General features: G+C 40.6%; 1 protein-coding gene across 2 annotated transcripts in view; it reads right to left on the reverse strand.

The window, feature by feature from the left end:
* sntg1 (syntrophin, gamma 1) overlaps positions 1–18,383 on the reverse strand; it is a 35,433-nt gene extending 17,050 nt beyond the window's left edge. For both annotated transcript variants that reach the window (XR_007813027.1, XM_018676422.2), the window contains exons 1-11: positions 17,323–18,383; positions 8,300–8,657; positions 7,528–7,577; positions 5,126–5,260; positions 3,046–3,102; positions 2,780–2,837; positions 2,644–2,687; positions 2,197–2,238; positions 1,764–1,866; positions 1,001–1,083; positions 520–650 (exon numbers count right to left, since the gene is read on the reverse strand). Coding sequence is in view for 1 of the 2 variants with exons in the window: in XM_018676422.2 (XP_018531938.1) it covers positions 520–650; positions 1,001–1,083; positions 1,764–1,866; positions 2,197–2,238; positions 2,644–2,687; positions 2,780–2,837; positions 3,046–3,102; positions 5,126–5,260; positions 7,528–7,554 (680 nt within the window). In the remaining variant the exon portion in view is untranslated. The remainder of the gene's footprint in view (positions 1–519; positions 651–1,000; positions 1,084–1,763; positions 1,867–2,196; positions 2,239–2,643; positions 2,688–2,779; positions 2,838–3,045; positions 3,103–5,125; positions 5,261–7,527; positions 7,578–8,299; positions 8,658–17,322) is intronic.
* Positions 18,384–22,249: the final 3,866 nt, after the last annotated feature.

Raw genomic sequence — 22,249 nt, forward strand, 5'->3', positions numbered from 1 at the left:
GATGTTGATCTTCTCATCTAACTCTCAGCAAGGAAGCAAACAAATATTAAACTATTCATTTAAATCTTCCTACAGATTTTCAGAGCAGACTGTACTTATAATGTTAGGACCAAAGTTTCATAATACAGCAGACTAAGAATAACAGACAAGTTAATCTTCATTCTAAACTGAAAAAAACCCTGTAATAAGGTTATTCAATATATAAACTTACGACATCCTAATGCAATTTCCAGCTAAAAGTTAAAACATGCCAAACCAGCATCCAATATTCAATAGACCTGTCCTGCAGTATAGCAGATGCACAGAACTAGTGCAAGTACAGTTCACTGCAGAACTGTTTAGTTTTTTACACTGTGTTTAAACAATATAAATAGTTCCAAAAACATATTTTCTGCTCCATTTAAAAACCCAAGCACTTAAGATGTAAGACATCTCAGCACTACCTTCCTATAGAGCCTCCAGGGGTGACACCAGCTCTGCAGGTGAGGACAGAGCTGGTGTCACCCCCCCACAGCTCACCTGCAGACGTCAGAGCCCGGGATGTACTGCGACAGGCGGGAGTGCAGCAGTGGAATAAGGCGCAGGTCCACCCATCTCTTCTCCCAGCGAAGCCCCGGGGACGTGGGCCAGGATGAACAGGACAGTGTGTCCTGCAGAAGTGTGAAACACAATTTAGAAGAGCTTGTCGTTTTCCCACCTCGCACATTTCAGAACCGCTGAACATGTCAAGTCCTGCTGCTGCTGCTCCGGCTGCTGCTGCTGCTGCTGCCGCCACCGCTGTTGTTGCAGGTGCGCAGGCAGGACTAAGCGAGCGCAAGCTGCAGAGGGAGGCTGATTCACCCTCCTCAAAAAAGATAAAGATAGAGCATCCCGGTTTATCAGCCAGCTGTGACAGCTGCATGGAAACAACTTCCTGGCAGTGGGAACGCTGCCACATGGTTACAAAGGGACAGCTAGAATCAGTCAGTCAAAGAAGAGAATAATGAAGAAAAAAATGTACCGTGTTGTTTGGATGGTAGTTCAAGTGCAGGCCACTGTCACACAGAGGAGAGGACGTCCCGCTACTCTGGTCGCTGGGAATGCCTGAGAGTGCAGCAGGGACACAAACACACACACAAAAGCAAATAAACCCCCCAAACTCAGTGTGACACCTCTATCTATTTCAAGGTTTCCAACTGCAGTGAATCATATCCATCAACAAAAATGTGTTACTTTGTTCTTCTCATGGGCTCCTGCTCTGTGTCAATTTGTATTCAGTCGACTGGTTGATTGGCCAGTCAACCTGGCCTATATACGCGTATGAAAGGATTTTATAAAAGCTTTCATGTTGGATGACGGGCTGAAGCTTTCCCATGTAAGAGCAATCAGTTGCACCACAATGAGCAATGTCAATTCTTTCAGTTTAGTCTTTAGTGTCTTTTGTGAAGCTTGAGATGTGTCCTTTCCTCTCTTTGGCAAAGTAGCATCTTCATTTACTGCTTGTCAAGACACACAAGTCCAAAAAAAGAGTAGCAGTTGAATTTATATTTCTTTTTTCTTTTCTTTTCTTTTTTGTTTCCCCTTTTTTTCCAGCTCAAGTTTATTGTCACCAGGGCAACCAGTCCTGAAGAAAATAATACCAGCTATAAATACTCTTGTTTGATTAGTCTCCACAGCAGTAAAGGTGATTATATTGTTTAATTAAAGTGTGTGTGTGTGTGTGTGTGTGTGTGTGTGTGTGTGTGTGTGTGTGTGTGTGTGTGTGTGTTTGTGGAGGTTCTTACATGTGCAGTCCTCACACAAGGGTAGTTTCAAAAAGGCTGGAGTCTTCTTCAAGAAAGAGACTGTGAGAGTCACTTCTTCACCAGCATTTCTCAAAACCTGGACCTGAGAGGTAAAAGAAAGCAACAACACGAGAACATTTTTATTGCGGGAGCTGTAAACTGTGAGGTTTTTCTGCCGATTGCTTGCTGCGATGAAACATGGTGTGCCAATGTCTAGCTAAGAATGGAAATCCAAGATAAGGGATTTACACAGACTGGAAGTTTTATGCTCCTAACACACATTTCGTGCAGTTACATTTAAGAAGAGATGAAACAGGAAAAAAAAATTGGCCTTACATGTCAAAAAGATACAAATCATAAAGTGAGACAAGATAAGCTGCTGAAAGAGCTGTTACAGTTGTAAGAAAATATGAGATATGAGCTGACAGCTTACCACTTCCTCGTGGCGATAGCTCCTAACGTTTATTCCATTTATCTAGAAGAAACAACAGTAACAGGGTTACCCTAAATAATGCTGCTGGCATCATATCACTGCAGCTCTATGTTCAAAATGATTAATGAAGCAAGCACAATAACTGCTATGGCATCAGCACTGAAAACTGTAAACAAGAGAATCACATCCACAGTTGCCATGAATACCAAATGTCTTTGGCTTGTAAATGTTTCTGCTGCATCACATGAGCTGACTGAGATGAGATATGGGAGATTTTTTTGTGATATTCATGTAGAAAATAAAAGATCTGGGATGTGACATTTAGTTGTAAGGATGCATTATCATTCAACACATTTGTGGCACATGAATTATTAAAGATACAGTACAAGTTGTTTTGCAGTAGAGCTGTGTAAACAGTTAATGTTAATGTGAATTTTGGCATTCTACCTGAAGGATACCGTCTCCTATGAAAAGCAGCCCAGAGAGTTCAGCTGGAAATGAAAAATCACTTTAGTAAAAAACAAACTAGTAAAACAAAAATGCCACAAGTTGCAAAAAAAGTTTTCCAAAAACAACAATATACCTTTCTGCTCTTTTGATATTTTTGATATCACAACAGGGATTTTATGCTCTGCTCCACCCTAAGGAGACAAATTGAATCAAATTGAATTACAAAGGTATCACAAACGCAGAACGAGACAAAGACACTCAGGAGCAACTCAATTTTCAGAGAATCTCTCTGCTGACCCTCTTATTGCGGTTTTACAAGAAAATGATCAATAACACTTGTTCAGACTTAATTTAAAGAAGTTGGGAGGTGCAGGTCTAATCAGCTGGGATCTAAATTACCTTGATGCTCAGACCAAACCCTCCAATCGTCTGCCTCCTGATTGTTACAGTCCTCTCCTGGAAGAGATTCAGTTAAGAGGGAACAAATGAGTTCAGACTGACACTGCACCTGTGGGAGCTCTTAAAGCAGAACAAATGGGAGCAGCTGCTTTGGTCAAAACTAAAATCCAATCATAACAAAATAACAATAGAACTGATTAAATGATGAAAGATACAACCTAAACAATGAAGTAATACTATACATCCTTATTTGTTTCTGTGAAGTTCAGCATATTTGACAGAATCAATGTACAGCAGCTTATTTTTCCAATTACAGTAATACATGGGAAGTAGAGATGATCAGCATTTTTAGGCTTGCAGAGGAAACATACTGCCGTGACGTGATCTTAACATGTAACCATTCTAATAAATCCATAAATGTTGGTAATAGAAATGAATAATTCTGAACAACATAAGCTAATTTATTAAAAGACGGACATCATTCTCAAAATACGTTTGTTACTTAGTGCAGTAAATATGAAATATACATGCAAACAATGAAATAAAAGAGAGGGATTCAGCATATTTCTACAATGTCAAACTATTCCAAGGTGGTGGTGATGGTCGTTTGCCAAGAGCTTCAGCAGTTGTTGTGTTTACAATACAAGAGGTTAGAATACGCCCTCTGAGCAGCACTACTTCTTAAGCAGTCTTGGCAATACAGCGAGTTAGTATCGGAAAGTGATGAGACAGGTTGGCCGGGCCAGCGCTAGCTGCTTAGCATGCTAACTTCAGCAGAGGAAAAGTGATATAACGAGAAGCAAATCTATCTATCTATCTACTTTAATGACAATGATTTCAGTATGTATGATCTTTAGCATACATCACTGTGATCAAACTCTCAAATGCAGCAGAGCATTACCACCAACAATATTCATATCCACCCAAGAAAATCTAAGACAACATTTTTTAAAAACTAGCGATGGGTAAATGTCAAATCAAGTATTGTCTCATGCACACGTGGTAGGTACAGGTACAAAGAAATATGAAATTCTGCCAAAGAAAACGCTGGATTCTCACACACTCTCTGTGCTAACTATACTGAAAATGCAACATCGACCTTTGACAGGCATCAGATTCATGATCAAGCAACATATTCATTTTAGAGCCACAGACTGCAACAACCAATCATAAATGCGTCAAGTTCAGAGTACCTGAGACAATTAAAGCATCAGCACTTGAGAAAAAACATCTGTAAAATCAGACAAATCTGTTGAATGTAAGTGGAAAAGTGCATATTGAAAAAACTAAACAAAATAAGACAAGGGGAAGAAGATCAAACCAGTGCAGGTGTCATATTAAAAATGGTAATAATCTGGATATGAGTATGATCTGACTGATTTTTCGACAGATTGTGGCAGCCTGTCACTCTCAGAAAATATGTTGTGGCTTCATATCATGAATCTGTTGCCTGTCAAAGGTCTACAATTGAAACACTATATTTTCAACACATTTCATGCCGACAGTGCTCGGGAATATGACTTTTTTCCTTTACATGTGACATGTAAAAGTCAAATTGGTCACCGAAGCTGAAAAGTCCGCACTGAGTCAAAGCTGTATTAGCATGCCCATGTCTTCGCTCTTTTCAGTAATTAGATATCATGTTTCAGAAGACACAAGCGCTTCCTCCGTTTGTCTTAGAAGATTTTTATCCAGTAAAAGTGAGTGAAATGAATAATGCCATTTTGAGAAAGGTCGTGGGCTCAAGGCTTGGCAGAGACTTTTTTTTTTTTAAAGAAAGTGCTGGATTTAATAATGTGAAGAAAAAGTTGTCAGACGCTATGACAAGTGAGTCTTAAAGATTACAGTCTATACGCCCTGATTCAGTAGGTGAATCACTATTTAATAACTACATTTGATTTATGAGGAACAGATGAACTGATGTAGATCTGTCATTAGCGCAGACACTCACAGTGTTCTCAGTATCTATGTGCTGTAACCTTCATATATCGTACAGGGCATGTTACCGATTTCACTGAATAAATGTGAAAGTGTGGCACATCAGCATTCGGTTCATTATGAGGGGGACTGTGTTACTTACACTTGAATAAAAAGGCTCTCCTGACACACAGATGACATCTTGTTCTTGAATGGTCAGAATATCTTTGGCCAAGTGTAGTCGAATATTAAACGGCTCCTCATTACCTTCTTGCATCAAATAAATCCCAGTCTTTGTCTGCGAACAGTCAAGAGAGAAAAACTCATTCATCATCTCTCCATGACTAAATTAACTGGCCATGAAATGAAATGTCATTGAAAATACTCGTTGCAGGATGAACATGGAAATTAGGAGTTTTGGCGATGTCTGTGATTTTTTTACTTCTTTGCTTGTTAATGCTAATGTTGGAACAAATAACCATATTCAGCGCTCTGGGTAATGAATACACTTTTAGACCAAAAAAAAAAAACACACACACACACACATACACATACACAAGAAAACATATGCTTGTGCTTATTTATGGTTTTAAATAATGAGAAACTTCTCTAAGAAGCAGCTCTTTATGAGTCATGGTAACACTTTGCCCTCTGTGTGCTTTGTATGCATCCACATAGAGAGAAAACAATCCTCTTTTATTCTAAGAGTAAGGCTGATGATGATGATGATGACAAATTAAGAAGCTGTGAAATTAGGTGGCTAGAATCATGTTCACCCCTCTACCTTTGAATCTCCCTGCTTCATACACAAGTGTGGCGACCGTGTGTGTTTCCAATGATCCATTTAAAACATGCTAATCCACATAAATTTGCATTCTGCATACCCCACACCGCAGCCCCATCCCCAGCTAATTGCGATGCCTGTCCTGTCCTTGACTTAAAAAGGTCTAAATAATAGAAGCACCTTCACCTGACAAGACTGCTAATAGAAAAAAAAAGCCACCAGTGTCAGCATCCTTGTCACCTGGGATACGCCACTCATCATTTAACAAGACAGTCGGCTGCGTGGCTGCTGTTCTTACACGCAGAGTGTGTCGGCTTCAGGTCAAACTTGGATCAAAGTCAGTTTATGGAGCATACTGTATTATCTTTCTCTCGTAATGGGGGGGTGAGGGGGTGGAGGAGAAACGAGCCTCCGCCTGCAGCTGCAGCGTGAGAAATGAAACGAGAGTGGGGGGCATTAATTCCCATTACTTGAAGTAATGTGTGTGCAAGAGTCATTAGCCAAGCAAAATGAGGGCAGTAGTGCCATAACTGTACAAAGCTGGGTCAGACAGCGTCTCACGTGGTTGAGCGTTGTTTGACCACGTTGTAGCGCCCGCACTGTCCATAATTAGCCTCATCTCTCATGTTTCTCCCCTCTGAACGCTCCTCCATTATCATCTAAATCACAGTCTCCAGTCTGATAACGTGCACGCGACTATTTGCACTGCAGACAGCAGCAGATATGCAACCAGGATGTCGCTTTATAAGCAAAGGGTGTAATAGTGAGGGAGATGGTGAAACATGGATAAGGATCTTGAAATGTATGTTGTTAGCATTATAATTTAACTATCACTGCTGGCTGAATACATTTGACAATTTTTACTGTCTAGAACAGTGTAACAGCTTTTCCTCTTGTACAAGTATTACAATATTTAAGATGCTTGTTGTTTCTTAAGATGTATTTGTTGAAATATAATGAGTTTACCTATTGTGTTCACAAACATTACTTATACAAATGAATCATTGCCAACATCAGAAAACTTAAACAACACAGAATGAGTTCTTATTAAACATCATTCCCTGTAACACCAGTTTGACAGTGATAGCAGGTTCTAATCCTGTCTTTTCAGATTTAATACTGGGACTACCTTTTTGCATATAACTGGAATATGGCTAAAGTTTTACTACAGACAGGGGTGGTACCTGTTGGGAACTAATTTGCTGTAATTCTGCAAATAAAACATGTTTGCACTGATGTCTCCTTTGTTTGTGTAGGGCCCAGAACAAGACACTTAATATATTTAAAGGGGAACTTAAGAGGGGGCACTGAGCCTGTTTATGTCCGGTCTGAGATTTTTGTGTTATACCATTGCATGTATCAGTATTAGAGCCTCCCCATGTCTGACAGGGGAACATGGTTTAGCCCACTCCTGCAGGAAAGGTGGACCCCAATGTTCATCTCCAAACTGACTGTGCTGATGCTGCAGTAGCAGCAGTTGTGTTATTTTAAAAACTAGAGTAAAAAAAAGATGCGTAAGATGGCTTGCTAATATTATAGCACTAACAGCCACAGAGAGTGAATCAGTTATTTGCCCAGGTGTAACAATGGATGTATTAAAAGCAGGAGAGAGACACAGAGAGGCTGCATATGTAAGGGGCCTAGAGCGCTGTTCTAGCCATATGCTTTCAGACATACCATGGTGATTAATGTTGCTTTCTGGCACTTGAAAATGTCAAGGCAGTTTCTGTAATCATACTCAATTCCCTGTCAAACTGTTACATTGATTGAATCCTACCAACCTCTTCATTTGAAGTCTTGAAATCCATGTGCTACTATGCAGTGAGGGATACTGAAAAGGAGAAAAACAAGACTGAGTTAGACTGTGGAGGCAAATGCTTAATGACATGACCGACTTGCTGCAGCAAAACTGCAGTCAATTTAAACCAGCATTGTTAGCTGGATGCCTATTTTCATTATAGTCCTGCCTTTCTCATATAGAACTTCGACAATGGAGAGGAGTAGATTTTTCGTTGAAATGTGCCTCTTTTAGACTCAACTGTGTGCAAAAAAAAAAGAAAGAAAAAAAATCCCCACTGAGCAATCTCAGGAGAAAAACTGAGACCATTAAGCGTTAATGAATAATTCATTAGCAAAGGTGAGAACCCAGGTATCCTAATAAATGTTTCAATATCGAATCTAGTCCTCCCTGAAATGAACTGTGTTATCGCATCTGATGCTTTTTCAGAGAGAGCATAAAACTGAGCCACGGCAGGAGAAAACGCCACAATAAAAGAACCATAACCTGAGAGCTATTGTGGTTTTAAAAAAAATAAAGGCGTGACACTACAAATAAAAACCACAACATTTTCAAGTCATCTGACTTTCTCTATACAGTCACATACACAAGTGGTCTCGAGGAATGCTGTGCGAGAGCCTCATTTGCATAAACCAGTTCCACTCAGTTTTAATCAGACATGACTGCCACTTGACTCGACAAAACAAGTGCAGAACAAAAATGGCTCACACTTGAATTATAGGACCTGCGCTGCAGAGGGAGTCACAGTCGCTTACCTCAGTAGAAAGGCCCCCAGCTCTCTGTATGGTGAGATCTAGCCATCGAGCAGTGAGTTGATCCCTGATCTGAGCTGTAGCAGAGGGCCTCCCCGAAACATGGCTGTCAGACTTTGTGGTGGTAGTGGGAGAGAGAGAAAGCAATGCTGTCACCTCTCCTGGCTTGCTGTAGGTGTTGCAGGATTATTCCCAGTGGAGCCGATGCTGAAGAGCAGAATGAGGCTATCGTGTAGTGGAGGTTTCACTCCTGGCGGTCCCTAATCGGTGGCCGTGCTGCAGTAATAGGAGGATGTGGCTAAGGTATCATACTGATACTAAACCCACTTGCAGGTGAGGAGCTGCTGTGATTCGATAAGGGCTGAAAAAAAACCACAAAAAACTAAATTGAAGCCTTGAAATAAAGCTGAGAAACAGAGCTGAATATTGTTGATTGAATGCTTCTGAAAAGATGTAATCTACAGTTGCCAGAAACACAGATAAGTGTGATGTCAATACAACCACTGAATGTATGTGGGATGTTGAGCCAGAAGCAATTCACATCTTTAATAAGCACCCGTTGCAAAAATGGGGTGCTTTAAAAGCAAACTCAAAACTGTGAATCCCTCGCTCACTCTTCGATGGAGGATCCTCTCAAATACCTCACTCATAAAAAAAAACCTGTGGATTCATGTGCATGAATGCCAGAACGCAATTAACATATATTCTTCCATTTTCTTGGATTTCTGTATGCCAAGCACAAATGACTCTTTCAAAGTGTTTATTAAGTTCTAACAGCAAGCCCTCGAGAAATCCTCCTCGTTAGTATGCATTGTTGGCTTGATGCCACCTTCGTGTTGAGCTACAGTCTTGCTACTACGATCATTGTTACACAGGATTTACCAAAAAAAAAACTTTCAGTATATGCATTTCAAGCTACATTTCATGCATAAATCATCAACTGTACAGTGAGTGTAGCCTTAATGAATCTCGCAAATGTGTTTGTCTAAGCACTGGGAAAGAGAAAGAGCAAGTGATTCAGAGTCTCTTCAAAGAATAAAGGATGAATGAAAACTGTAAAAAAAATCTCAGAAATAGGTTCGACCTTCAGAAAACAGCAGACATCAACCAATATTAATATTATGTTACAGTCAATGCAAAATCTCCTGTGTGATATCACGTTATCTAACCCTCTTTTCTTTTGTAAAAGAAAAAAAAAATCCTCCATTTCAGAAGAACATTTCAATTTGATTTTAATGTCAACCTTTAGCTCTTTTACTTAAACACTTTTTAACTTTCTTTATAAGTATGTGTGGGTTATGTTTGGGTTATTCAGTCACTGAACTACAGTCTTTGGCACTTATATTTTTTCTGTTTTCTGAATTGAAATGTATTTTATTCATTTAATGGTTTTATTAGTGCTGAACACTGACATGTTCTTTCTCAATTCTCTATCTAATTTGTTGTAGTTATAAAGTTGACCCGAGTTAATTCAACTAATTTATGGATTGTAATATATTGACACAGCGTACTCTTAGTAGCCTGATTATTATTAGAAACATATTAAGTATTAGCTACAACAGATCTGCCATAAATCCTCCCTTTATGAAGTCTGCGATGTTGAAACTGGGTTGAAGAGGTGCTGATTCAGTTTTCTGATCATTTTGGAGGCTGCAGTTTGTGCTGTTGTTTGATTTTGCTGAGAGAAGTTTGTAATATTTTGTCCTTATTTCTGTGGGTGAAATATGTATTGGACTGCTTTTGTTCTAGCTAGGTGTACCTAACGAACAAGAAACTAAACATTCATTTAATAAGATATCTTGCAGCGAGATATATGACATTACAGTATACAGACAATGATACTAGTACTGCTGATTGATATAGAGCTGTAAAAGTTAGACTATTAATTGATCAATCAATCAACAGGAGAATCTAAAACTATTAAAAAAAAAAAAGCCACTGTTGTCAAACATGTAATTTGAAGAAGTCACCTTCAGCTCTGGAAACAAATATTTTGACTATTTTGTGGCATTTTATTGATCAAATGCTTAATAGGTTAATTGATTAATAAGAATTCAGCAGTTTTATCAATAATTAATATTTAATAAGTAATGCAAATCAGTGATGACAGTAGCATGATCTGCAGTATTAGTGAATATCCTGAGTTATTTATGTTTTCAAATATATGTTCAAGGATTTTGTTATTCGAGTGTTATTGACTTTAGAAATTCACTCTGAAAAACACGATCACAGTTTTTGTCTCCATCTGCGCCTACACTGCGAGCTGTCTGTGTTGGAGTTGAGCCAGCTCTGTTTAATGGATGTAAGAGAAATCCTGACATCATTTGTGGACCTACTTTAAAAATGAATGTGCTCACGTGGTCAGCCGAAAAACGTGTCTGCAGCTCTGAGATGAGCACTTTGTCTTAGCAGGTGCCCTCCTGAACATCCTGTCATAAAAAGGCGAGCACTTCCCATTTTTCTCCTCTCCATCTCTCTCTCTCTCTCTCTCTTTCTGCGAGAATCCAAAGATTAAATAAGCTGAACCTTTTGTCCCTTTTAAGTCGAGTCAGCGTATCTCCCTTTACAACCATGCCATCAGATATTTTCAGTCCTACCAATTTGCCAAGCAATGTTTTTCAAATAATGCTCTTGTCTTTGACACAATGGCAGGAAACAAGAGGGAGAGGAGCAGAGTGAGACCGCCTGGATGATGTGGAGATTGTAACTTGACATCTCCATCTCTTAGACCTGAGGACAGCTGTGGCCCATGCAGGATGATGAATGGCCGCTTGTGCGTGCAGGTGGAGCAGCTGTCTGCAGAGTGCTCCAGCAAATGTAGTTTTACTGCCCAAAAATTGAGATGGGTTTCACTTACTGTATGTTCACTTGTTCTGCGACCTGGAACATATGGTGCCTGAGAGTGAAGCTTTTTAATTTGGCCAGAGATGATAGCAGATATTATGTTACTCAAATATTATGGCATCCCAAAAGAGGCCTGCTCAACATCAACAGCATTACACTGAGTAAATTTCACAGGATCTGCCCAATTCATGTTAGAAAACATAATGAAATTTCTCTCATGCGCCCTCCTTTATCTAGTCTGTATCTCTTAAATGCAACGCCTTATCTCTCTGCTGATAACAGAAAATGCAAATCACTAATTATGATTACAGTTTTGCAAAGAAATTTATTTTGTTATCACTCCTCCAGCTTTAAAGTTATTTCTTGATCAATTATCGCAGTTTCCACCCTGAGAGAAATTGCCTATTATTCTTATTTATTGTTCATAGCTCGGTCCCTTGTTTTAAAAAGTTTATGAAAATGTTATATTTGATGTATGAAAGTTTCTTTATGTCACGAACCCGAGAACTGCGGCTGCCTTGTATTATTCCTTTCATTTTGTTTGTTTTATTGTTTTAGGTGGGCGTATAGTAGGTATGGATTGGAAATGAGTTTTAATTTAAGCGTGGGTACCATGATCTACTTTGGTTTTTTATGTCTGCAGAATAAATTTGTGCTGTTCATAAATAAACAAGTAAGGAAATAATCGACATCCTTACTCTTCGCAGCATGGCAGGGCTGCAACTGATGATTATTTTCTGGAATAATCAAACTTATGGCCTATAAAATACCTGAAAACAGTGAAAAATACAGACCACATTTTCTCAGAGCTGAAGCCGACCAGCAGTTCAAAATCTAAAGATGACTTGAATCACATGCGACTGCAACTTATGATTACTTTCACTATCTGTAAACCTGCCACTTATTTTTTCAGATTATACTGAAATCCCAGGTGAGCCCCAGGCAGCATCTTCAAATGTCTTGTTTTGTCAACTAGTGATCCAACACCCAAAAATATTCAGTTTACTGTCATGTAAGAAAGCTGAGGGGCTGGAACCTGTGAATATTTGGAATTTTTGCTTTAAGCTTTTGCTGTGGCTACATAGTCAACGTTAGCAGTAACAGCTGTTCACTTCAGGCATCAGAGGTTAGAATACCCCCTCTAGGCAGCGCTACTTCTTCATCCTCTCATGATGGACTGAGTAACTTACTACTGCATATTACAGGATGAGATAGGCTAGGACTAGCTGGTTAGCATGCAGAAGTGATAGAAATAGAGGGCCATGTAGATAACAGAAGGCTTTTGACCACTGGAGACAGCTCTTAGCAAGAAATTAAGTTAGACACTGAACTTGCAACATTTCTCCTAGACTGGCATCTAATGCTAACATTGGCTATGTAGTGATAACAAAAACTTACATATAGCACCTTTAAAAAATCATTATCAATTCACCTGTCTTATTATTTTCTTAATTAACCTTTTGGTCCAAAAATGTCCATCAAAAGTTAGAGGAGCTCAGAGTGACATCTTCAAAATCCCACAACATTCAAGTCAGAGTGATACAAATCCCACACTGGAAAAGCTGGAACCAGAGAGTATTTCGAATATTTGCTTGAAAAATCAACCCAAACGATTGTTTGATTATAAAACTTATTACAGATTCGTGTTGAGTAGTCGTTTCAGCTCCACATGATTTCAATCTTAGGAACAGTGTTTAAACTGTGATGTGCAGGCTCCTCTTCACCTGACAATTTGTGACACATTAATAAACCGAACCCCTAAGTTTTACTCCTGCAGTGAACAGACTTGTGTCAAGAGGCAGCTGCTTGAACAGTTCTGTATTTACAGAGCACATCTTGTATTCAGCAGAGCCTGTTTTGTGTGCCGCTAGAGGTGCTGCTTCTCTGTCTTTTCTCACAGATTATGTTCAAGATCGATCATTCAGGGGCAAGGCGGAAAGAGCATCTCATCATGTTTTCAATTCTTTTAGAGCATTTGTCAAAAAAATAAGTCTTTCATTACCTCGTAAGTCAATACCTGCAGCCCCAGTTACAGCCAGTGGCGCTTCCCATGCCAGATGCTTGTGAATGATAGGCAGAGGAGTAAATTAGTGATGGACACATTTATAGACTGAGCTCCTGACCCTCCTGACTATGATGTATGCTTTCTGGCAACAGGGAGCCACCAGATATCAGGTGGGTGCCAACTTAAATCAGCAAGAATCATTTCACAAACCAGTTCCCTGGTATATCACTGGATATCAGGGAGCAGAAATAGACATAATAAACAATTGCTAGGAGAAATGTTTTTTTTTTCTTTCATATATTGCATTATCTGCAGATGAATGACTGGGAAAGTCAAGCGTGTTATCCTACATGAGGGTCTTAATTAGCCTCAACAAATGAGCGTGCAGCCTTTATACCACCTTGGATTATTGAATTCTCCTAATTATACTATACTACTATATATCTATATATGTGTGTGTGTGTGTGTATATATATATATATATATATATATATACACACACACACGCACACACACATATATAGTCATATTATTTTATTTCAACCAATGAGGCAGCCCTACAGGAGAAGACTTGGGGGCCTGGAAATAGCACCATGCTGTGTGTAGAGTACATGAAAGGATTAAAAAGCTCAGCATATTGCTGAAGGCTAGGCTACACTGAAATGAAGCTACACAGTCGAGGGACACATCTGCTCACTTGCTAAATATAAAGTATGGAAATGTAACTATCTCTCAATCGCTTGGGCAAATTATTTATGAATTCAAACAGCGTCACATGAAACAAATTACCATGTTAAGGACATAAATTAAGTTCTGTTGGTCATGAATCTTAAAAAGTTGTAAATTTTATTATGGATAATAGAACGAGTTAGAAACTTATGATGATCGTAAGTTTATTTTATTTCCTGGATGATTCACATGACACCCTTAGGGTCATTTCCATTTCCTAAAAAAGACCTATTCTTTTAGAGACTGACTTCAAACTGACTATTTCAATTACTAATTCATTCGTGGATTGCTTTTTGAGTAACTGGTAAATCGTTTACTGTATGAAAATGGCCATCATCACAATTTCCCCAAAGCCCAAAGTGATGTCTTTTTGTTTAGTTTTTTTGTTGGAACAAAAGCCCAAAACACAAATATATTAGATTTACTCTGATATAAAACAGAGAATATCAGCAAATGCTCTCATTTGAGAAGCTGGAAAAAGAGAATATTTGCCATTTATGCTTAAATCAAATCACTTAAACAATGAAATCAATCAAATCCTTGTGTTGCGGATGATTTCACAGCTGTTACAGTAAACAGAAACGACGATGACCGCGCAGTTTGTTTTGCCATCATAAGCAAAAAATTGTGAAGTTAGTGGCTGAGTGATTTCCAAATGCTCCAAGGAGACACAATAATACAATTTACAGTGTACAGGACTGCCTTCCATCAAGGTTGAGCTGCTACTGTAGCGTGCAGTCAAGGCAGCAGTGCTTAACAAATACACAGACTCCACACATTAATCAAATGTGACCTAAAATTGTCTGGCCTGGGCTACTTACAGGTTGTAAAGCATGAAGGAAATACTGCTCGCCCTGCACACAAATCCAGTGTTGGAGGTTTAGATGTTATCTCTGAGGGTTTTGTATGTTAAGTAGCGTGCTACTATCATAAATTGTTATGTGTAATCTAACCTCTTATTGCTGTTCTTACGGTAGTTATCACCTACATGTAGCTTTCAGTGCATTGGTCTCTGTTGCAGTCCTGAACCTCTAAATCAGATGGGCTGGTATATGAGGCGCATATAAATGAGAGTTGTGTCTTCTATCTTCCCCGCCACAAGAGTTTGGTGTGCATTCGCTTCATTAGCCATCAGTCTCCACTAAGGCAGACTAATGGTTTTCTTGTTGCATGACAGTGACTTCGTGGCACAGACCGCTAATATATATATTTTTCCCTTGCACCCTCTCTCTGAGAGAACTATCTACAGTTTCTTTTATTTGTGTTGCTCATACATCACACTGCAATAAAAGCATATGGCCCTCTTCCGCTGTGAATTCAAACATCTGGAGCGGTTTGCATGGATGGCCGACCAAACAGTTGCTATAAAAGCCCCACAGAAACATCAGGTGTGATGCATTTTTCCTCTCTGCTGCCGGGCTCTGGGGCTAGAATGTAATGAAGATGTCCAGCCTTACAGTGACATACTGTAGGCGCTCCCAGCTGCCCTTTAGACAGAACAATCGCTGGGGGAAAATGTTGAAGGATTGCTCTATTTTGAGGTATCAAACTGCTTTCTTTGAATACACAAAAAGCTGCAGAGCTGTGATTTTGTGTTTACCCTTTACTTTCCCTATTCCTATTTGCTACTTTCTGATTTCTCTCTGCCACTGCTGTCAAGTTTTTTTGTGCATTATTTCCAGCACAGCACTCCTTTTTATGGTCAAAATAGGTCACTGAATAAAGCCACGTGGTATTAAAAAATGAAATAATGCTTCACTCGAGTCCTGGAACTGTGGCCCATGATTATTCAGAACAGCTCTATTACATATCAAGCTGCTGTGTGATGCTGGGGGATGTATCAGCACTTTGAACATACATAATTGATGCTAATCTGTACATTGACTGCTTGTGGTGATGCCTTAGGACAGCTTATCCCACTTGTACATTTCAAGACGTTTAGCTAGTCTGGATATTTAAATGACCCAATGGGAATCAGCTGCAGGAGAAATAGCAGATTATTGATTAAGTAAGCAGGGAAGATAAAGTGTGGAGGAACTCTTTGTGGTGCAGCGCAGGCATTGTTTCCACATCGTGACTGATGCCAGTAAAGGCTTTAGATCACAATGGTAAAAAAAAAAAAAACTTTGCAACCAAGTCTTCCTCTTCCAATTATCAGCAAAAGCAGACTGTGTCTGCAACGCAGCGTGAAGGATTCAAACAAGTTGCCCCTAGCTCTCATATTGACCAGACTGTGACTGACACCATTTCACTCAGGCCTGATTTTCTGCCAGTGTACCTCTGTCACTTGGCCAAACTGCTCTTTGATTTAGGACATAAGCAGAAATGGGGGAGGAGGAGGAGGAGGGTGAGGGAGGGGATGCGTGAGCTAGGGCATAAAATCATCAATGACATGTCAACGTCTCTGCCTCTGTGGGAAGTGAGACCTCCAGTACATCAAACAGATTGCTCCTGACCTATGACCAGGGGAATGGACCGAGCTCGGCTCAGCTCAATATGCCTGCATGAGCGCGGAGCCTCCTGCACTGAGGGGTAGAAACCTGAAATCACTGATGTGAAGTCTGATTTCTACATCTCAGTGGGTTTCCTTAGTTACAAACTGCACTGTCTCCTCTGTCACCTTGCAGCCCCATGATGAGGAAAAACAAGCTTTCCTTATAAGCTCCTTAGAAACAATGTAAATTTAGTCAAACAGTAGAGGAATCAGGCTAATAAAACACACTGGACCACCACCAGCAGCAGTAGCAGCAGTAGCCTCTGAGCTGAGCTGAGCTGAAACACTCCTCAGGTTTATCACTGATGGACGTTGATGCTTTTTTTTCCCCCTCCTCCCAAGAAGAATCTGCGGAGGATCGAGAAACAAGGCGGCAGGAGTGATGAGCGATTTGTGAATAGTTCAGTGAGCTGTAAAATGGCCCATTTCTTTTGAAAAAAGTAGGCATGTTTTCGATTATTGGCATCCAGTGCAGAGAGTGTGTGTGTGTGTTTGTGTGTGTACTTTAACGCTGCTGAATGGCACTGTGGATGAAAAGAGGTCTGCTGCCACTGCACTGGCTGGAGGAACTGCGGGTGCTGCTTGTGTACCTGCAACCGAGGCGATGTAAAGGTTTCTGCAAGCTGTACATTATTCCCTGCTAATCATACAATGATGAAACGTGTTCCGTCACGAGGCCCAGCATAAGTAAACTGTCCAGCTCAGCGCAGCACACAAATGTGACTATTAGGAGGATGTGATGCTTTATTATCCATCGGATCATATGGGTGATTGGCACATAAATCTCGGTGCGCAGCATTAAAGCAAATTACATCTCAAAAAAAGTAGATTGTAAATGGGTTAATGTTCCGTTTCATGGATGTTTGGCATAATAATTAACTACCTACGTCCGTCATGAAATGTATTATGAGGTACCGTGGATGTAAAAGCGGAAAAAAGGTCTGTGAAGCTTACCTGCTTTTCTAGTAACAGGTGGCGATGTCTTATTAGATCCCTTCGGACTCCAATTCCTCATGTGACGGGGTTTTCTTTATTTTAATTTATGCAACGGTTGCTAAAACATCTCTGCGAAATCACAATGTATCCCTTGTGGCAGCATCGCCCACACGGCATCCTGGTCCACTATACACTGGTGCGATGTGCAAAAAACCGACAGAAAAACAGCCCGCACACGCACACGAAACAAGATTTGTCCATATTTCCTGGGCAGCGGTCGGTTTCAGGGATTCCTCTCCGTCGACATCTCTGGCAGAGGGTCCGGCTTCACAGCTCCGCGTCTTGTCTCCCTCTCCCTCTCTCTCCCTCTCTCTCTCGCATCGTGCTGCCAAAATGACTGAAGCTGGAAATCACATGCGGCTGGTTTAACGCGCGCGTCAATCGACTTCGTTTACCCAAAGCACCCGCACAACTCCGGCTCCATAAATATTACATGATTCTACTTTTTCTACTGTTTTATTTTAAGGGGCGTCTGCAGCTCTGTCCCACATCTGACCCACCCGTGCTGAACATTAACATCTCACACAGCTTTTTTTTCTCCCTTCTCTGCCAATTACATTTGCGTGCACTGCAGTCCCGTGTGTGTGTGTGTGTGTGTGTGTGTGTGTAAATTCATTCGAGATCCATACCAACATGTATCTGCTTACAGATGAGATCTGCGGCAACAGACACCCAGACCACAAAGTTAATTTTACTCTGAAGGCCAGCGTGTCTGCATGTGGGCCACAAGTTTCTGTGCTGAATGGCATTTAAAAGAATAAAAGCATGGGTGGATTTTCTCAGTCTCAGAGTCTCATGACTCTCATGACTCAGTGTGTGTTGTCAATGAACACACGCTCGCGCTTTGCACATCCTCAACACGCGCACACATACACACCAGCATAGCCTACATATGCGTTCAGTCACTCCGTAGTATTTGGACTCCTTCCCCGAGGCCCTCGCGTGAGCAGCTGCGCAAGCTGACCAGGTGCACCTCATTTTCCATGCTGTCATCACCGCCAGCTGAAAGATCCCGCTGTTTGTTTTCCCCGCGTGATGCAAGCTGACTCTTCCTGACGTTACAAGTTGCCCACCAACCTGAGCTGTGCGTCACAGGCGGCTCTCATTCATGAACTGAGGAGCATATGGACTTTTTTTAGTGTGCAACCCAACATAGGTCTTTTACTTTGAACGATTTTTGCTAATTAAAGGTCAAAACTTGCAGTACTGTTCCAATTTAGTACTGATGCTCCTTCACCCTGAATCTGTCCTCAGGGTCATCCATACCAAAAAGGGAGAATGAGGGGGCTTCACACTTCACTATACTGTAGCAGCCTCTTTAAGTATCTGCCACTGTGAGGCTTCCCATCCCTGTCCTCTCTAATGGCCTAACTGTGATCCATTAGCGAACCACAGCTAACAGCCAGATTATGGCTCTTATATAGCTTTAAGGTCTCACCAGAGGCTTTGTAAGAGTGCTACATTTGACCTTATTGCACCTTTAACTGATCTGACCTTCCTGTACCTGGCTCAGGGACGTCCCGATCTAATAGCCCACTGATATGCTGGATCGAGGTAAGTGCCAATTCTGAACCTATTAAGCAGATCAGGTATCGGCCATGACGCAACCGATCCACGATAAAGACGATTTCTTTGTCAACGTCCACTATCAGATGCATTCATTTAGTCAAGTCGCGCTGCCGACTCAGTCCACCTTTTGTGCCTTGGCAATCCCAGGCATCCCCTTTACCTTACATAACAGTGATTCCGATGACATGCATGCAGTGAAGAATAAGACTTTAAAGCAACATTTTGTAACTATTTTACCTTGAAATAAGAGCTTCAGAATCTCTGTGCCGCAAACACCTGTTCTTGCGCTTTATAACTTAGGTGAGTGGGTATCACCTCCCACTAACTGAGATAATCAGTGGCTCAAGCAGCCAGAATCAGGACCAGCAAGTTCAAGAGTAATGCCGAACTGTAGATCGATTAAAACGATTTCATTAGTTATCAGGTGATTTAAAACCATTGTTCATCTCCATTATCCAGGAAGGAAACTTTGAAAATATCAAGAATTCTAAGTGGAGTTTGGTGTGTTTGTTACAGTGACGGCACTTCCTGCTGCATAAGCCAGGGATCATGAGGAATATACACTATTCATCCATGTTTAAGTTCAGTGAGTGGGACTACACACTCGGAGCTCTGGTAAAGCGACTGAGGCTTTGTTTTCTATACATGAAAACCACTTAAACAGAGGTAATTCCCACTCGTGGCTGCAAAATCTGTTTTTGTACAGCAAAGTTACTTTTTTAATTTTAAATTTGGATAAAAGAGAGAAGGCCTTCTGGTATTGGATCGGTACTCAGTATCCTGAGCTGGGCTATTAAAACTAGCATCCAAAAAGATCCCTACTGAAAACATATTCTCTCAGTCAGCTTCTTATCGTGAGTTGGGGTCCAACATAAACAAAAAATAATCTGGCAATGTTAGAGCTGTTTTGGTCAGGAAGAAATTCCTGCATTTGCATTTCTGATTGTGCTGTTTCCACTGCACTCCAAAACTGGACTGGCATAGTGCCGGTGTTGTGTCAAGGACAGTTTCCCCCGTCGATATTCATCTCCCTTTGTTTTAACCAAACATTATCCCTAACCCCAACCAGTTATCTCTGCTATGTCTAACCATAAGCCTAACCCCAACCACAGAGGGTGGCGCTACAGCAAAGATCATTTAATTGGGAGGGAAACTCTATCTGAAGGGGGAACAGACAAACAAGACCTGTTTGTTCTAGCTGGATGTGGTTTCTACGGTATTTAAACTTGATACACAAAATCACACGCCACCTATGCCAAGTAGAATCGATGGCTCTGTGCAACAAGCAAACAAAATACCAAATGTATCAGCAGTGTTGTAAACGATCTGAACTAATGAACACATATTTCACATGGCTTGTACAGGCTGAATCCAGATAGGGAAGCTACTGTAGTCTCTCTGCCAGCACTTTGCTGTGAAAAGATTACATTTAAGTTTACCACAGCATCCCTGCCACCTGCTGCTTGTTTGCGCTCTGGGTACTGCACTCTCACTGCTACAGAAGGAGCAGCGCTGTGGCCGGTTTGAAGTGGGCGGGGCTCACAGGTAAAAAAACAAAAAGAAGAAAAAAAAAAGGTGATGTTGTATATTTCAGTGAATCAATCAAGATTAATGCACAGTCTGGTGGCAGCTGTGGCATAATTTGCTCATGTTTCCATGTAACTGTCAATCAAATGTGATCAAACTACACCCACACAGTCCTATCAGAGCAGATTAACCTAAACTTTAACTCTGATTGTTGCTTTTTTTAGTCATCAGTATTTAACCAGGACCTTTCTGCATTTACTTTTTACACACAATTTATTTAATTGATTCACACATTAAAAACACAATTGTTATAAAAGACACTATATGTACACAAAGACATCCAGATACATATAACCTACACAGACACACCTACACCTACATAAACTCACACATGGATTAAAAGTAAACAAAAGCCTGTGCAGAAGAGGTAGGAAGCTAAAAGCTTATACAAAGACCGCTCCTACAAACTCAAGTCAAGATAAACAGGATTACATTAAACAGAAAATAATGAGAGATGGGAAGGCAATTACAAACAAAGAAAATAAGTGAGGAGAGGGGGAAAAAATGATAAATATATAAAAGAATTACTTTTCATTTCAGTTGTTCCTCAGTCAAGACTGTAACTGAGAAGCTAACAATGTTTGTTAGAGATGTTTTAAGAGTAAACAAAGATGATGGATGACAGACAAAATGCAATTTCAAATGCAAATGCAAAATTTCATTTCCATAAAACAGCACATCTACTAATCTGAGGGAAGCTGTAGTTGGTAACACCTGTACCTGCAGCTGCCTCTAAAGACAGCAAATGACCAAAGAGTCAAAAGCATGTCCTTGTTTTAATTGAGCGCATTTTTGCTGGAGTTACATTATCCCGCAGTGACACAATGCAGAACCAAGGATACACAGCTTCCTCTCTGTTAATTAATTTTGGAGCTCATAAACTCCTGCCTCTGCTTTTCAGAATTAGTGATATGATTTGAGTCGGCGCACCATGCTTTCACTCCCCCTTCATTACTGTCAGTAGAACAGCATCCACATGCTCTCAACGGAGGAAACACAAGTGAAGCATGAAAACTGTGAGATCTTCACCAGGCCACGCACAGCTTCTCTTCTTTAGGTCATGGTTGTGGGCAATATTGATTTCAAAAGCATTATCTTATGCAGCACACAGTGTTTTTCTGCTGGATCACCACCAAACACCATCATTCCTCACCCATCCCGCTCGCCGTATAGAGCGCTAATTGTGTGACAGTAGCCGGGAGTTATTATGCACAGATAACCTTCCCTTCCCTTTATAATCCAGGCAGGCACAAAGGGAAACTATTCATGATCTGCAATTATGTTTTCTAGATAAGATAAGCGGTTCACAATTAACTTAAGGCTTGCCCCAGACATAAGGAGCTTTTCATATCTGCTGACCTAGCCAATCAAACTGCTCCAGGAGCTGCTTTTCTATATCACCATAGCTAAGCCTTTGCCTTTGTGTTTCTTTCTCCTCTGCCTTGTTACTTTTAGATGCACACGACTCTTGCCTCTCCCTCCCCTCAGAAGAACTGACTTGAACACAAGGGGGCGTAGACTGCTAAGTTTGCCTCTCCTTGTCCAGTCCAGCAGGAGCAGCAGGAGGGATAAATTTGATTATGATATCATGTCTGACCTTGAGAGGGAACTACACTTAAATTTACATTTCAAGGAGGAAATGCCTTATTGCATTATTGGCAAGGAAATGTGTGGCTTTCTCCACACGCGACTGCATTAGGACGAGCCCATCCTTTGGCAAAGCAACAGA

Source organism: Lates calcarifer, linkage group LG4 (assembly GCF_001640805.2).
Source record: "Lates calcarifer isolate ASB-BC8 linkage group LG4, TLL_Latcal_v3, whole genome shotgun sequence".
NCBI classification, from domain to species: Eukaryota; Metazoa; Chordata; class Actinopteri; family Centropomidae; genus Lates; species Lates calcarifer.